At 41.9% G+C, this 17,441-nt stretch overlaps 1 protein-coding gene across 6 annotated transcripts in view; it reads right to left on the bottom strand.

Moving 5' to 3' along the window:
- Positions 1–17,441, bottom strand: part of SEMA5B (semaphorin 5B) — a 271,422-nt gene that overhangs the window by 79,838 nt on the left and 174,143 nt on the right. For all 6 annotated transcript variants that reach the window (XM_042040534.1, XM_042040538.1, XM_042040539.1 and 3 more), the window contains one exon: positions 2,067–2,129. In XM_042040534.1, the coding sequence (XP_041896468.1) occupies positions 2,067–2,129 (63 nt within the window). The remainder of the gene's footprint in view (positions 1–2,066; positions 2,130–17,441) is intronic.

Here is a 17,441-nt window from a genome sequence, read left to right as displayed (position 1 = left end):
GACAATCCATAACATATTTATCATCAAATCATCTGTGCTGGGTAGAAACCTGCCATTAGTCAAGTTTTGACAAAGCAGAGCTGAGGGAGACAGAGCTCTGCATCTTGTACCACCATTGCACAGCAGAATCAGGGATGTTCGCAATAGTGCTGCCCTCACCTGCTCCCTTTACCCAGCCAAGGGCAGAGATGCTGGGTCAGATCTGGACTTAGCTGGAATAGGGCACTTCATTGCTGCCTAGACTGGTATTTTTGAGCTGGTGCTGAATCATTTCTCTGCAGTGTAACTAACAATGAATGTACAGGGGGACTCAGCTGTGGACACACAGGTTAGAGTAGATACAGACCTGGGAGATCAGTGTTTGCTTAGCTACTGCAGAATCCTTCTGCCTTTGTGCCTTCCTGTCTTCTTGTCAGACTCTTAGTCAACACCTTTGTTTGCCATAATTAGGATGACAAGAAGTGCCTAACAGTCAGTTTAATTACTGTTCCTCCAAACTTCACTCATGGTCACTGGACCCACCAAATGATTTCAAGCTCTGTTTCATAATCAGCATAAACTCAGCTGTTCAGAGCATTATCCTCATGAAATTTTTTTGCAAACCCTTTGCAGTGTGAGAAGGCAGCAGTGAAGATACTCAGACCATTGGTTACTTTTGGCATAACAGTAACAAAGATAGATTGAAATTACCCTAGAATTTGTTCAGTCACATGCATGGCTTTATCCAGGGGTTGACAAAATAATTCTGGGTTACAAATTCAAATTCTTCATGAACAACAGGATACAACTTAAATCTTACGTACTTTACAAAGGAAGAAAAGAGGAAAAGCCTTTCTTTGCACATCTAAAGTGCAAATACCATAAATTCAAAAATTCCTCATGTCTTAGATTTTGGAGTTTTTCAATTTTGTCCTACTTATTATCATTGCTGGCCGTGTTTGGTGTTTGCCCATCCCAATCCATTTTGCCTCCATGTTGATTTCCTGCGTAATGTAGTTTCTACATGAAACTCTAGCATATGTTCTAGGATACCCATACTCCTGTTCTCCACAGCTACATGAAGCAAATTGTTGCCTGTCTGCTAGCTTTTTTGTGTGTGTGTGTATAAACAAGTTAATACAGTAACCACATAAAGTTTATTATATAAAATTATTGTCAATGGAAGATCAGATAATCCTGTGTTTAAAGCAGCAAACTGGAATGTGGCAGATTCTAGCATTTTGGGCCAGCCACACAATCACTCTCTGCTTGATTGTCCGTGTCTAAGCAAAGATTTTGCTTATCCTGTCTTATCCCTTGTCCAGCTCCTCTGGTTTGGACTGAGAGCTCTTTGCAGTGTTGTATTAAGCACAATAGCAACCAGAGGGTTCAGCTGAAGCCTGAAGATTTTTGAAGAGCACAAATATCACATTTGAAAATTAAAAACATTTCCTGCTTTTAGATAGATGTCTTTGTTTTAGCTTCTCAGAAGAAGAGTGGAAAGGCCCTGTGGCTGAATCAGAAATGCCTGCAAACTCTGGACTTCTGGGACAGCACGTGCTAGTTCAAGTAATTCTTACTTCAAACTGCAGTTTAACAGAGTGCACCTGCCTCGGAAGCAGCTCTGTGACATTCAACCTGAAGAGACTGCAGTGTGCTAGCAGATTCAATCCACACCTTCCAGGGAATTACACAACTATGAACTCTAACTGCAAGCAAGCATTGAATCCCATGGGGCTGAATGCCAGTGGCTCATTGCTAAGGACCTGGGCTAAGCCAACCTTCCTGGCCTCACACCCCACTGCAGGATGCTACCCCTGGCTTGCCACCACTCTGCTCCCTGATGTGTTACAAATTGTGTCCTCTCCAGCAGTGAAATCACCTTTCAATTTCATGCAGAGCAAGTGTAATAACTTGGACAGGGGGCCTTTGAAGTGGCTTGCTTGGTGGTGCTTATACACATGTGGTAGGAGAGCTAAACTGCTGCAAATTTGCAAGCTCGAACTGGTGTCAGACATTCTCTGTGTGGATTTCACATGTTGCAAATATATTTACCCGTAACATCATTGTAGCAAAGCAAAACTTACCTCTGTTTTCCCTTTACTTTGACAGGACCTCCTGGTGTCCTCATCTGAACCCCATGCTGTTGCCTGAAAAACCAAAATGCACAAGTCACGCAGGAACGCCACCAACCACCATGTCTGGAGAGTCCCAAAACAAAAGCAAGTATCTCCAGCCAATTCACACAGCCCAATTTAAAAGCAGCATTGTGACAGTAAACATGTATCTAACTCCCACTGTGCTCACAGAGCACACAAATGATAAATAGATGAGAAGTCCAGAGGCAGTGGGATGCAGTGGCAACTGGGATGTTCACAGAGGACAGCCTTTAATTTACATGTAAATATAACTTCTGATCATCATTCAGCTGGAAGGTCCAAGACATAAGCCCCACACACCAAGTCATCACATTCTTTTTAAAGAGGACAGTGCTGTATAAACCCCCAGCTTTCATCACCAGAAAGAAAACTTCCCTACAGCAAAGTCCAACAGTTCTGCACAAATCTGTTGGTCTTCTTAAATTTACCCCCAAGATTATCACCTTTTAAATAACCCTGGAATGAATCAAGCTGGATCAAAACTGGGAGCTGACAGGTGAAACCCAGAGAGGTGGGAAGAGGGGAGAAAGGTTGATGGTGATTTGTGATGCCAGACAAGTGGGGTCAGGTCCTGAGGTAGAGTAAAACACATTAGGGCTGAGGGCACTATTGACTGGGGGCTGAGAGCATGTGTGGTCCCCAGTTGCCTCTGACTTCTTCAGAATGAACAGCCCCTTCCTTCACAAGAAAAGTCAAGACCAGAAAAGCTGCATTAGAGAGAACTTTTAGATTTAAAATATTTAGCAACATTCCAAACTATTCAGTGCCCTCCCCAGTTTTCCTCCCTTCAGCACTTTTTAAAAATAGTCCTAACAAATTCAACCAGGTGTTGTTAGCTGGAGGTGAAAATACATATAAATATCCATACTATACATAATACATCATTCTGAGTACCAGAAAAATAGCTCTGTTACATAGGAAAGGCCAGGCTCACAAAGTTCAGATAAAGATCCAAAGCTCCCCTAACAGAGCCAGGTTTTCTTTATTTTTATTTTCCTCAGTCCATTACCAACAAAGGAAATAGCTTCAAAGTTCGGTCCAGATCTGAACTCTTCTTGAACTTCTCACTGCAGCCAATATACTTTTTAAACCCTGGGCTGCCATGGAAATTGTCCCCTTGATACATGATAAATCCAGTTTTTTGCAGGAGAAAGTTGGGAAACCACTAAAAAGAGAGGATGAATTTTCCCACTCCCAGCTCAGGTCCATGAAGACACTCATTCAGACCTACAAGAAATGCAACCAGCCAGGAAATGCATTTATATACAACATTTGGGGAAACAATATTTCTATCTCATTCCAAAAGGAAAAAAAAAAAAAGGCATCTCTCCATTAGCTGAGCATTCCACTCAGTTTGGCTTGAAATAAAGACTTTACGAGCACAGGCAAAGATCTGGTGAGAAGGGAAGAGCACAGGTCTTTCCCTGGAAGCCACTTGGGAAGTACCTCCCATATACTGCAGTCCAATCCATGGCGAAGGCCAAAAGCTTGTGCCTCAGAAGTGGTTTTGTGAGAGCTGGGATAAGTCCTTGCTGAAAAGCATCATTCAGTCATACCCTGAGAGCGAATGTCGCTGGGTGACAGAGCTCACACTGTAAGCCATCATAGGAGAACAAGGAATTTTGCCTGGTGGCTACCAGGGGCCCTTGACACCAGAAGAGCAACTGCACAGCAGCATTTTGATCTGCAATCCCAGCTCTAGCCCATGCTCATTAAACTAGAGTGTCCTTGTACCTTCAATCAAGTTTCGACAATTTTAATTAAAGAAAAAAAAGAGAACGATATTCAGAAAAGAGATTGCTTACTGGAAGGCCCTTCTTCCCATTTCAAAACCAGAGACAGAGAACTTTCCATTGTACAGCCCAGTTCACCTTAACAGTGCTTGACAGGAGAAAATGAAAACAAAAATCGTTGGTTGCTTCAGCAATCGATGCTGCTTCTCTGCAAATACTCTGGGTCATCTGGGATTGCAGCAATGCAACACAGAAGAATTTGGCCTCCCAGGGGTCACCCAGCTCTTCCTGCCAGACACCTGCACCACAGAATTTCCAGGCATGTTGCAAATGTAGCTCTAGTCAGAGCACTGTTCTCCTCCAGCCATGTTCTGATGTGTCTAAATGTTTTCTTTTATTAGGCACATTGCCCTTCAGCCTTCTGAAGCACTACCTTGATGAGTCTAGTGATAAAGAAGATCTTGGTGATGGCCCAAATTATAGCAACATGTTGTTTGTGACTGCACCATTAGTCAGGGTGCACTTCATTAGAGCTAAGAGGATAATTAAGCAATATGGCAATCCAGAATATGTTTTACAAGTCCCACACGTCTTTGTTAGGACAGGGAGGAGCTAGCTTGAGGGCTGAGTAACTCCAATGACCTCTGGTGACTCAAAGAAAATATTCATGACCCTGCAAAGCAGAACATCTTGACAATAATAAAAGTATAATTGCAAAGCCAAGCAGCTAGTGTGCACTTAAATATTTGTACTGCAAGGTCTGCTGACCTACAGCTTAGACAAGGCCTTGTGCTGGACTCCCAGGAGCCCACACACATCTGTGGCCATGGCCTGTGGCTTGGACCTGGCTAGGCTCAGACCTCTGAGCCTGGGGCTCTCACATGAGCTCTCCAGCATTGTTTGGTTCCTTTACTTGACTGATCAGCTGTCTTTTCAGGTCAAAATGTCCCACCCTTGTCACCTCTGTTGCCTTGGTCTCCTCTGTGCAAACTCTCTGTGTGATGCTGGTGCTCTGTATCCTCTCACTGGTGTATCCAAGCCCCTCCTCCAGAGATGAGCATATGTTCTTCCTCTGCCTTAGATCCATTTAGTCCCAGGATCAAATTAATGAACATTTGACAGAGCAACTTTCAGAAAGATGTCTCTCTCTGGAGTGCATCTGTGTGTACCCATGTATTTATCAGTGAGGCAGAGACCTATTTAATACTTGCATGACACCACAGCACTGTAAGAGATGCTTTGTACTTTTGCTTCCTTACCTGATCATAATACTTTTCAAAAGCCAGGTTCTTGAACAATGGCTTAGGTGCCTCCCCTCCCTTTCCTTGTCTCCCTTAATAAATCAAATTATTTTCTCTCTTTTTATACTGCTTTAACTGCCTCTGCACACTTGGATGAGGTACAAACTGTATCCACCAGATGTTTTTGGTCACTCTGTTGGGATATCATCCTGAATTTATGATTAATTTTCTCAGTTGTCTGAGACATTTAAGTTTCTCAGCCCCAGAAAACACATCTGGCATTATTTTTATACCTCCTGCTACATATGTCAGTCAAAAGCAGTACACATCTCTGGACCCAAATGCAATAAAACAACTTTCATGGCGTCATGGAAGACAGTCTGGATGAAGACATGACAAACCTTGAAGCAGGGCTATATCCAAATACAGGACAGTATGTACTTACCATGTGCTTAAGCAACCAAGCAAACAGCTTTTTTGGCTGTCAGGGTGTCAGCAATTCCTCCCATTACATCCTTATCAAGAGCACTCCAGCTTTTCATGCTACCTCCTTACAAACTCTCAAGTATCTCTTCCCTCATGCATTTCCAGAAGAAAAGCAGTTTCTAACAGTGTTTCCAGCCACTTTGAGGACCTCCCCTATAACCACATGGCCCATTTGCAGAATGGGGTACGCAGATTTATGTGCCATATGAAGGGAATGGCTCAGGGCTGCAGCTGCTGTGCAAGATGAGCCACGCAAACCAGGGGCAGGACTGCCCAGCCACCTGTGCAGACAGACACCAGAGGACAAGCAACTTTGGCCCTGAACTGAAAATGCAAATAAATGTGCCTTCCTTCAGCCTATGTGCAAGGACAGATGGTCCTTCACATCTCTGTTTCTTGAGTTCTACACAGGCAGATTTTCTCAATTATTAAAAAAATAAAAATTGAATGTTTGTGTATTATTTCTGCATTTTTAGGAGTCCCATGAAGGAGACAATCACAGAGAAGCAGTCGTGTATACAATCACATGTACCTGGTGCAACATTGCCCAACTAGAAATTAACAGGAATGGACCACAATAGCCACTATTCAGTGCATATCTGAATATTCAGAGGTCACACCCGGACACAGAGAGAAAGAGTTAATGTCTCTCCCAATAAATTATGAGCTTCACAGTTTGCTACCAATTCTGACTGCAGATCAACAGTGCTCTAGAATTCTAGCTCATCATGTGCTGTCACATCAGTTATTCAGCACACACTGCTGAGAGCAGCTTTCTAGATACATTTATTTAATTACCTGCACATCCCGGCGCTGGCATCCAAAGTGCCTGCCTGTCACTAGCAAGTCTTGTTATCAATAGTTATGTGCATCCTCAACTGCTAATGTGAAAATTTCTTAGACTTCTATGGACCAGCTTTTACACTCAGGTCAGCAATTTATAATTACTTCAACACCACAGTATGAATTTATAGATTATGCATTCACTAATCCCTGCACTGTACTTGCACAACACAGGTTGCAGGTTTTCATGCAAAACCAGAACATTGGTTTAAAGCTGGAAAGTTAAGATTGGAGGAGAATGTTACATACATATTTATCAACTAAACCCATTGTTAATTAGACCTATCTATGGTGTTTTATTACAAACCTATCTATCTGTTACCAACCTCACTTCAGTGAAACAAGTGCTCCATGCAAACCAGTTTCATGCCCGCAGACAGACCCACAATCACGCTGTTCTCTCCTATTAGGAGAAAAATGTGTAATACCAGAATGCACATTGTGTATGTTTGAAAGGAAACAAAAAATCCCTCAAGTACAAGCTTACTAGAAAAAAATAACAAACCCAAGAAACAAAACCACCACAAAACAAACAAACAAGCAGCCCCCCCCAACCCCTCCCCCAAATCAGGTACTGATTCTGTGAGATGCCAGTTTTTTCTAGAAGGTACTGTGTTCCTCAGGTTTCTGCTACTGTCAGCAGATGCAGAAGCAAAAGCAGCACCTTGTGTCCCAGGCTCGGGCATGCAGGGATTGCTGACGCAGGAGTTTTCATTTCCATCAACCATCCACAGTGCCCACAGGAGACTTCCCAACCTGCCCACGGATTGCGAGGTGATTTTGGTTCTCTGCTTGTGCTGCGAGGGCACCCCAAGCAGAGCCTGCCAGTCACATCACCCTTTGCTGAGTTATGCATGAGGAAGGAGGGCAGGAGGTGCTGTGCTGTGGCAGCTATTGTGCACTAGAGACCTGAACTGGCAGAGTTATTCCTTTCCCTGGGTTTTTATTTACATCTTCCTTTCCAGTAGCGGTACAAGGCACTAGTATGTTCAGAAAAAGGTACCTCTGAAAAAAACCAACCAATTTGCTTCCTAAATTCCATGTACAGGCCAAAAATCTCTTCGTCTCTTATTTACATTCACAAAATTTTTTTGGATCAGCTCATTTCACAGCAAGGTATGGAAACTTTTCTTCGAGTCTCCGGAGAGAAGAACATGGAGGGACTGTGCTTCTGGCCTGCATATAAAATCTGCCAACTGTAATGTAAATAAAGCAAATATTTACACACCCAACTGGACCAGTTTCGCTTAATCACATTCTTAGGGACTTTGCTAAATTGGAGCGCAGAGTCATTCCCACAGTGGCTGCTCAGAGGCTGGTTCATTCCTGTACAAGATGCCAGCCTCAGTCTTTCCATCCATGTTGTTTTGAATATCATTGCCTGTCAATACTGAAAGATTGAAATTCTCAGAACTCAGGGTTCCAACACATCCATACTGATGAACAGATTTCAGATGTCTAAAATATCACCCATAGATTCTTGCTGATAATGACAAATCCATTTCGCAACAGTTCCCCTATGTTTCTGTATACTTTGTAGTGTCTACATAATATGGCAGCAGTGTAGATCTACCCCTCTCTGGGCAAATGCTGTTGCATTTAAAAGAAATTGATAAATGCTGGGTCTTACAGCACTTAGAATAAAAAAGTCTTTCAAAGAAGTTCTATAGGCTGGATGCAGAAAATCCATGAAGAGGTTTTTCCATTTCTATGATGTTTACTGTGAAAATATTTCTGCAACTCTTTAGCTATTTCTTCTCTATGTAATCCACCAGAACTTCTCCATAAATACTTGTTGCCTTAGTCTAAAAGTGGAAAGTTAAATTCCCTTTTTGAAGCATTGGTTCTCGTCTCTTGAGGACAAGTAACATTTACAGTGCTCCATAAAAAGTAACTTTTTGAAATCTAACTTTTTTATAATAAAACACAGTAGCTTAATACCCTAGAGGCCATTTCTGAAGTTCCAACACTGGTAATTTATTAAAACTGTGATAAGTATGTCTGATAAAAAGATAACTAATACCGAAAGAACAGAATGCCAAACTTCAATAATTAGTTCTGCTTCACACTGCAGTATATAAATTGCAGATCACTGCTGCGTGCAGTGACAGGTATGAGGAATGATCACTGAATTCAGTCGATTCATTGCGGGGAGAGGAGGGGGTTTGGATGAAGGGAATTGCATTGTGTGTTATCAAATTATTAATTGATTTCCCTTAAGTGATCTCAGATCCTTCAAGATGTAAAACTCAAGCTGTTTGCTCCATTTAAACCCATAGAGCCGAACAACAGACTGGCCCAGTCACATGGCTCTTCTGGAGTGGCTGGACAGTAACTCAGCTGGGGAAGACCTTAAATGTAACACTTGGAAGATGGAGGTTGGCAAACAAACAAACAAACAAGTGAAAAAATCCATCCGTGGGTTTCAGTTCCCACGACCTTAATCTCTGAATCAGACCTTCTCTCTACAAACAAATGTCAGCATCTTGCTATACAGCGATCGCTTTTGGCCTGGCATTTATTGGCTGCTGAACACAATCACTCACTCGCTCATGCCAGAGAAGAAGTGGCTGCTTCATACTGGCATAGTAAGGATGGAATAATCCATCAGAAAGAAGGACGTGCTCATTTTAAGAATGGATATTTCACTCAGTTCCAAATAACACCATCTTTGGATATTCATGTTTCTCTGCCTCCTGGACTGTTACCACATCCTTGCAAAGAGAAATGCAGTCGTCTGAGGTATGTTCCTCTGTCCTGGTTCACCTGTTGCACAAAATAATGGTGTCCATCCGCACTCAGCAGACCAATAGATAGGGAGGAGAGTTTTCAGAAGACTGACTTTGTTCTCTTGGGTTTCATTCTTAAGCCTTGCTGATTTACAGTAGAGTCTGTCCTCCCACTTTATGTTTCCAGGCACACCTGGACAGGGCACCACTCTAACACCTGGCAGAGCAGGGCCCCAGACTCCAGTAAGGAGCTCTACTCTTTTGATCAAGTTATCCCAGCCCTAATGAGGTCCTGTACCTCAGCTGAGTCATGGTCACTCACCCTGCTCATGGTCCTCCTGTATCTCAGATGCAAGATAAAATGCTTCACAGTTTTCCTCCTGTGCGCAGCTCTGCAGTAAGTGGGTAAACCCCTGTACCACAGTTGTGTGTCTGTGCCTAAAGGCACAGTCTGCTCTCCACTGCAAATGTTATTTTTTCAGAGAGCATTTTTAGCTGCTGTGAATTCTTTGCTGGTCAATGTTCCTGGTTTTCTCCCTTTCACAGCTTCAAAGTCCCTTGTTATTTACTTGTATTATAGAAGCACATAGAGGAGTGAACTGAGATTGTGACCCTTTATTTCTAGGCAATAAACATACTGTGGGAGAGAATTTCTGTCTGAGACCATTTACAATCTAAACAGAAAACACAGGCACATGGGAGGAAGGGAAAACCAGAAGCACAGAGGGGTCAACTGACTAGGAACAGCCACTGAGCATGTCAGAGGCAGAGATGAGCACTGACCTTTGCTCTCTTGAGGACTAAAAACTTTCCTGTCTAGCACAAATGACTTCTTAGACAGCATTTTTTTGCTAGTGTCATAAAATACGTCCACTGAATCAGTGGTGCGTGAGGCAGCGGGGTTAGAGATTAGAACAATGGGCAAGACTTCGTGTATCCTGTCCACTTCTTTCTGACATCTTGGGGCATGGCCACAGTCTCATCTACAAAAATAAATTTGAGTTTTTGTGCCTTCAACTTCCATTTGTCCTGCAGGAGATTCCATTAAACAACATAAGGTCTGTAAATCTGACACTCCCCCCTCTCTGCAGTGTCAGGTAGGAATTTACAGCTCCAGACTATGCATTCCCTTATCTAAAAGGAGCATTGTATGAGGCTTAGCAGATCACGGTTTCTACAGTGTATCCAAATGGAAGCACTGTACAAGGTTTTATTATTAAAGACGATTGTCTAAAGATTTAGTAAAGAACATTTGATACCAAGTGCTAAAACTAAAACAGTATTTTCTAAGATAAACAACAGCCATGTACAGATTACAGCTTTTTTCAGCTCTTCAGGAATTTTAGTGTACAAAGAACATGTTACAACGGAGCAGCCGGCTCTGTCTTAGGTGCTGTCAAACTAAAATTCGTATTTGAAGCACGCAGATTATCTTGCCACTGCTTTATTTTCAGTAACTCTGCTGTAAAACATTTGTAACTTGATGCTGAATCCCATACAGAGGAGAATTTGAGCTTTTTTACATAATGGAATTTTGTCATCCAAATTTGCAGTTTTCATAGGACCTGTGAGCCTCCACTGCAGCCCAGGACTCCCTGTACAAGCCTGTGTAGGTATAGCCTTGCCAAAATGCATTATAAGTAAAGTGCAATAATAAATGAGGCATCAGGTAGCAGTGGACGGCGGAGCACCGAGAGACAACAGAGCACAACCGCACAAAAGGGAAAGGTCACAGCTCAGCAGCCACATAACTCATTGTGAGGTTTTCGTAACCAGAACAATTTTATTAAATCAGGGCTGGGATTCTTCTGAGACACAAAGGGGACACAAATGGGAGAAAGCAAGAGGAAAACACACATTAACCAAGGGCAGGAGAGATGCTGGCTTAATGGGCTGATCCAAAGCAGGGTAAACCTCTTACTGACAGTGATAAGCAGGTTTGTGGAAGACCCTTAAAACAAGCACTAATGCAATGCCACAAGGATACATCCAAAGAGAGGGGAATCAGTGTAGGGTACAAAGATGATGGAATGCAGAGCTGTCCATAATGATAAAGAAAGGAGTGCACGCTCCGCTCTGACTGTAAGCTGAGCTTTGACAGTTACATATTTACACAGCAATGTTAGATGAGCACGCCAACACGATGCTTTGGAAGGAAGATACAGCTCTGAAGGAGAGAGATAAAGATGGCACTGCATTTCTGTTTCCACTATCTAGTGTTTATATTTTTATCATTTTATGTAAAGAAAAATGTCAGTCTGTGACAATGATTTCATTTACTTGGTGATCTACTTCATTTTGCTTTCATGTGCTTAACAGTGCAATGATTTAGTTGCAAGTTCTACATGGGAATGCTTATCTTTCCCATGAACGCTATTGTTTTTAAGCGTGAAAAAGCATGTATGGGCCCAAATATAAATTGATAGTTTCAGTAAGCTGGGATGCTAGTGAAAAAAGACCTTGAAGCTCCCACCTGTAGCCAGTTTAGAATGAATGATGACATCTAGAACTGGAGAACAGCAGAGGGGATGTCGGGGAAAGATGACTCTGTTTTTCCTATTAGTGCAGACCAAAAGCATACAGAAACTAAGATGAGCTTTTAGCACACTGGGTAATTAACAGCCACAGTAGAATTTGGTTTCTTGCCATGTCACATTCAGTTTACAGCTTAGGATAACAAACATTTACAAAATGTACTGGAGATTACAGAGACATAAGATTATATGTTAAATCAATAAAATAACTAAATAAAGAGGTTTAAATATACTGAGGGGAAAATAATTAAAGGAAAATTTCACTGCAGTCAAGCACAGGTCAGGAATATAAATACAGCTGAGGCACAGGCAGGTGCAGTTGTCACTGGCCAGGTGGGTATCACATAGTACTATTTCTCATAGCACCAGCACTGTTTATTCTGTAAAGAACAGGCTTTGTTTTGGGGTTTCTTTTCTTCAGTTGATACAAACAAGGTACAACAAGCTATTTCTAAGTGAGCCAACGAATGGAGTCACAGCAATGGTTTCCCCTGATATAGTGGAAGCAATTCTTCTTTCGAGGCTCCTCTACCGCCAAAAGATGTCCATCTCCACCCCTTTATGTTCTTTGGCAGAGTCGCCATTCAGAACCAAATCCCTCCTTCTTCTTTGTGGCCTCTGCTGATAGATGTGACAAGACTTTTAAGCAGCCTCCTCTTACTGTTTTGCACAATGATTTCTGGAGTAGGAGGTTCAAAACCCCCTCCAATGGACCAGCCCATATTCAGTACAAAATCAATTTACCATGGCTATAGTCTCCTTTGTATTTCTGCATCAAGCAAAGCGATTTTGTTCTCCTTCACTTTTCTGCTCTGGGTTTCCTTGCCATTGTAACTCTTTGAAACTCACTGTTTATGGAGAGATGTTAAGGGTACTCCACTATACATTTTTTTCATTCCCACCCCCTCTGCTTATGGACAAATCCTACACAGTCAACGGAGTGCAACTTTGTGCACCCGCGTTAAGGGTTCAGCTATGAAAAGCAACCTTTCCATATATGCTTCAAACCGAAAATGTAATCGCTGAAGCACATGTGAAACCTCTGTGTATTATCAGCTTTCTAAAGTGGGGAAGTCTTGCATTTTTTATTCCTCTCCAGGTTACATCATTGAATATACTTGTTCAGCATTTATTTGTTTGCTTTGAGAAGAAGCTAAAATAAGTTTAAGGAACTGTCCAATTTGGATCTGATTCTCACAACAATTAGGCTAAGATTCAGGAATCAAAATCAGCACTTTCTGCAGTATTAAAGAGACTAATGAAGAACTAAGATGACATTTTCACTGTTCTGTGCCTCTTGTTTTTCTTTAGGGAAATCACATCTAGTGCATTGGGGGGTGCTAATACTCTTTCAGATGACAAACATGGCAATATATTCTCATTAAAATTGTGTAAGAGGTTGAACATGGTTTGAGTCTTGCCTTGGCTTGGAAAAAAAAAGGGGGCAGTGCACAATTAAACAAATAAATGTGCATGTGATTTACTTTATCCTATCAACATTCTTTTCTGGTTGTGCACTTAGGCTTAGTGTAGTACAACCAAAAGGGAAAAAAAAAAGGCACTGGAAATCTTTAATTAAGTGAAAGCTGCATTATTGAGACCAAACGAAAGCTTTGAGACTACTTTAATGAGCCAAGGCCAGTCTTGTGCAAGCCAGAGAGATTGGGAAAGTTTTGCAAGGCTGGCTGAAAACAGAGATCCTGCCTGAGCCTGCCTGTACCACAGGAACTTAAGTGAAACCAGACTCTCCCTCTTGCTCTTCCCCAATATAAAGTAATAGCTTTTGAGCTTCAATAATATGGGTAGAAAGGAGTCTTTGTACTTTCCCTATTCAGTTCAGCAGATGCATGTCTGAATTTCCATTTGTTTTCTAGCACACCCAGAAAAAATATCTAGACCTTGTTCCTACTATGATTTTGATGTCTACTGCAGAAACACATGAAGCACATGGACTACTCAGCTGCATACTGCTAGGCATTTCTGCTAAAAAATTAAAAGCCAATTCTGCCTCAGTGAGCCTAAATCCTAGGGTAGAGGTGAAACACAACACATGGCTGCAAAAAACAGGCAGAAACAACAAGAGGGACCAGTGAGATGACTGATATTTGCAATCAGGGAGTACATATGGTGCACAGGCAAGTGTGGTGTAAGCTTCCCAGGAAGGTGTGTTGGCAGCACACATAGATTTCGACCTTTAGACTCTCTGGCTTCTATGGGGTTTGGTGCTCAGCATCACAAACTGTCAGAAAACGCCATTTTTGATAAATCACTAATAACCAAGAATAAGTAGAACCTTTCAGAAATTACCAGGCTGGGCTGGAAGGGAAAGTCAGCAATGAAAAGTCCTCCATGTTTAATAAAAGAGATTTCAGTACTTTTTTATTGTTCTATAGCTACATTGCACATTACATCTCTGCTGTCCTCCACCAGGTGCCTAACGTTCTTGATAAGCTAATTACAGCCTTCTGCTTGTTTCATGTCAAGCTTAACTCCCAGTCTGAGCCTAGCCTGCAGTTCTGGCATGTATTTTCCTTAATCTAAGCCCATCTGTGCTCCATCAGCAAGGAACACTTAAATACAGAAAAAGTGAAGAACCAAAAGTGTAGAATTCCCTGTATCCTGCCTCCAACTCCTCTCCCCAGCACTTCCAATTAAGTGTGAAGCCAACATCCATCCAGTACTAAATACACTGGAAGGCTCTAAGGAGGCTACAGTTATCCACAGATGCAGCAATACTTTTCAGTGGTCAGTAGGGAAATGACAAGCCAAAAAGGACCTGAATCTCTCAATTTCCTCATATCAAGAGCTTCAGAATTCAAATACCACCACGTCCCCAGCAGCATATACAGTGGGTGAGTCTAGCACTTGATCAGTGTAAATCAAATACTTGTCTCAGAGAAGAGCAAGGAGTCAGTTTGGGGAAAAGAAGCAATGGGGTTGATTTATGAAGAATCCAAATGGTATTTCTCAAATCTATTGTTTATTGGAAGTGCACTACAATTGAAATCAAAACTGGACTGCAGCATTAGGGAAGATGGCTCTCTGCCACTCCTGTCCCACCACCAAAATTTCAAGTGCTTCTAAGCCCTACTACACCCTCACTGCCCAGTCCAGCTGGACATAGCACCTGCCTGCTGCCACTGCCAGCGGCCAGAACCTGACCACTGTGCTCGGCATCCATCCACCCATCTTCCTCCTAAGGCTGGGAAGCAGATGCCTTCAGACTCCCTGCTTGGTCTGTCACAGTTTGCCTTGCTTCTGCTTCCTCTTTTCAAACACCAGACGTCAGCACCTGATGCTTCAGTGAGCTCTGCCAAGCTTCATCTCAACAAGGAATGTATTTGCTCCTTCTCCTGCAAAGATGGATCTGGTGCAGTGTCTTTTATTCCTTCCTCCCAGATCCTCTGTTCTGTTCTCCGGTCTTCACTCTCCTGCCAACCCAGGATTTATTTTTCAATTTCCTTCAGTTTGAGTCCTGCCCTTACATTCCCACTTCCACCTGGCTCTTCCTTCACCTCCAGCACATTTGCATCTGACCTCTATGAAGGTCAAAGATTCCACAAATGAGTTTTGAGAATATGCCCTATAATTAAGATGAGGGAGTACAAAATGCTTCTACAATAGGATTAATGCAGCATACTTCTTTGTGCTTCTTCCATCTAGCTCCTTTCTGGTGGTTTTCAAAGCTTTCACATTTATCTTCTATTGAAAAAAAAATCTTTTCCTTGTTCTTAAATCCTCAATAACTGATCTCACAGCAAAAGCTACTAAATTTGTAACAATTATATTAGCCACATACATTTTTTCTCCTGTCACTGTGTTTACCACTATTATATTTATGAACCATTGATCATTCCTTTCTGCCCCATATATCAAAATTCTCTCCTCTTAGGCAATTGCAGTTTGTCTCTTCATTATCCCAGGCTAACTTAAGATTTTTTTTTCCCCACATTCTTCATAAAGCTTAAATCACTTCTTTCTGGGTGACCTTGCAGCCTATTCAAATGGCTGCAGACCTGTCAGCCCTTTTTCCTTACTTATAAGGAAGTAAAGTACTCTTTTTCTAAAACCCCAAAACCTTACTTTGTCTCCTGTCTGAAGCAAATAATTAATAATTAAAATAATGTATGGAATTATTGACAGAAAAGTGTTTCTGACAAAAACATATTTTTATTAACCCTCCCCCACATTCCTTCCAAGCTGTTCTCTTTGTTACATGAGTTTGCAGATTTATTCATATTCTAAGTATTTTTATCTGAAGGGATACATTTGTACAGCATTTTTCCCCTAGCAGACCCCAACTATTCTATTCTTACATTCAAAGGTTTTAATTCAAAATGTTTAGAAAACAACTAGTGAAAAAGGGGTCCATTTTAAACACATAGACATGCTGGAATTGCCTAATTGCTTACCTAAAAAGCAGAGGCGAATATAACAACTGCTTAATACTACATCTACTTTAAATCAGAATATGACAATTTTGTAGCTCACAGTTATGGAAAATTTCCTACATTTACAAGTGCATGTAATCACATATAACATTAAGATCTTAAACAGAAAGCCACATATTTCAGAGCATTTCAAAAGGATGAAGTGTCATTATCTCAGCTTCACAGGTGGAGAAAGGAAAGCTCTGACTGGGGATAGCTGGAAACCACCTTACCTCTTCACAGCTGTCTGTAAGTGAAGCAGCCAGCCCATGCTATCCAAACTCTCCTTGCAGAGAATGGAGATAAATATGTCATTTTTTTGCATATGCCCTTCCCCTGACTCCTCACACTTGGTCTCCTCAGTCTCAGAATAGTCTCTACTTGGTCGTGTCACTGATAAAGATGTAACAGATAGCTATAACCATGGTGTGGTAGCTTCTAGATGAAAGAAGCATTTCAGTGACAGTAGAGTAACTTAAGATCATTGCTCCTATTAACTGCTCAAGCTACAGTGGCACCCAGCAACTCATTTATGCCCCACAGCCACATTCCCTCGCCCTCCTCCAGTGATATAACCCACCTTTCCTTTCCCATTGCCCACCCATTAGCAGGCTACCCACAGCAGCTATTGCCTGATCTTGTTCAGCTGTAGGTTTGCTGCTGCTTCTCCTCCAGCCAAAGAAAGGTTTCTGAACCTGCAAACTTTCCATCCTTCTCCAGTCAGGGTGGCTGGAGATGCCACAGGTATAGTCAAGGTTGTGCCTGTTTACCCATCTGTCCTCTTAGTGTGTGGGTTGTGCTCTCCTTGAGCTCAGCCTGGGGAAGGCAGGTGAAACCTTGGAGGCCAAAGCTCTTTGAGGGTTTCAAAGGATTTGGGGATTCAGCTACACCTGCCATGCTGAGACAGGATCAATATCCTGTGGGAGTGATGAGCAAACGTTCCCATCTCAGCTCCCCAGCTCTGGGTGTCTGGTAACAGCTGTGCAGGCCACATCTGTGACTGCTCCACAGCTCCAATAATCCCCTCCCATTAGTCATTCAGAACTGCTGCGCTTAAAAGAAGCTGTAAAACACACATCAGCTAAACTGTTACTAACAGAGAAAAGAAGATTATTTACCTAGGGAAAAAAACACACATGGTAATATGAAATATGTTTACTATAAAATATTTTTTTTCTTTTTTGTAAAGAGCTCGACAGTTGGTTTTAGAGGAAATGTGAGGTCATTTGTGAGCCCTTGAGAGATGCAAATCAATAAATGGTGATTTTTTAATGCTCTCATTATAAATGACTGGATGCTAACAGGGT

This window comes from Corvus kubaryi, unplaced genomic scaffold, assembly GCF_017639235.1.
Source record: "Corvus kubaryi isolate FWS band 111438036 unplaced genomic scaffold, C.kubaryi_AGA036_p1.0 37396, whole genome shotgun sequence".
Classification (NCBI taxonomy): Eukaryota; Metazoa; Chordata; class Aves; order Passeriformes; family Corvidae; genus Corvus; species Corvus kubaryi.
This window is presented reverse-complemented; position numbering and strand designations above follow the sequence as displayed.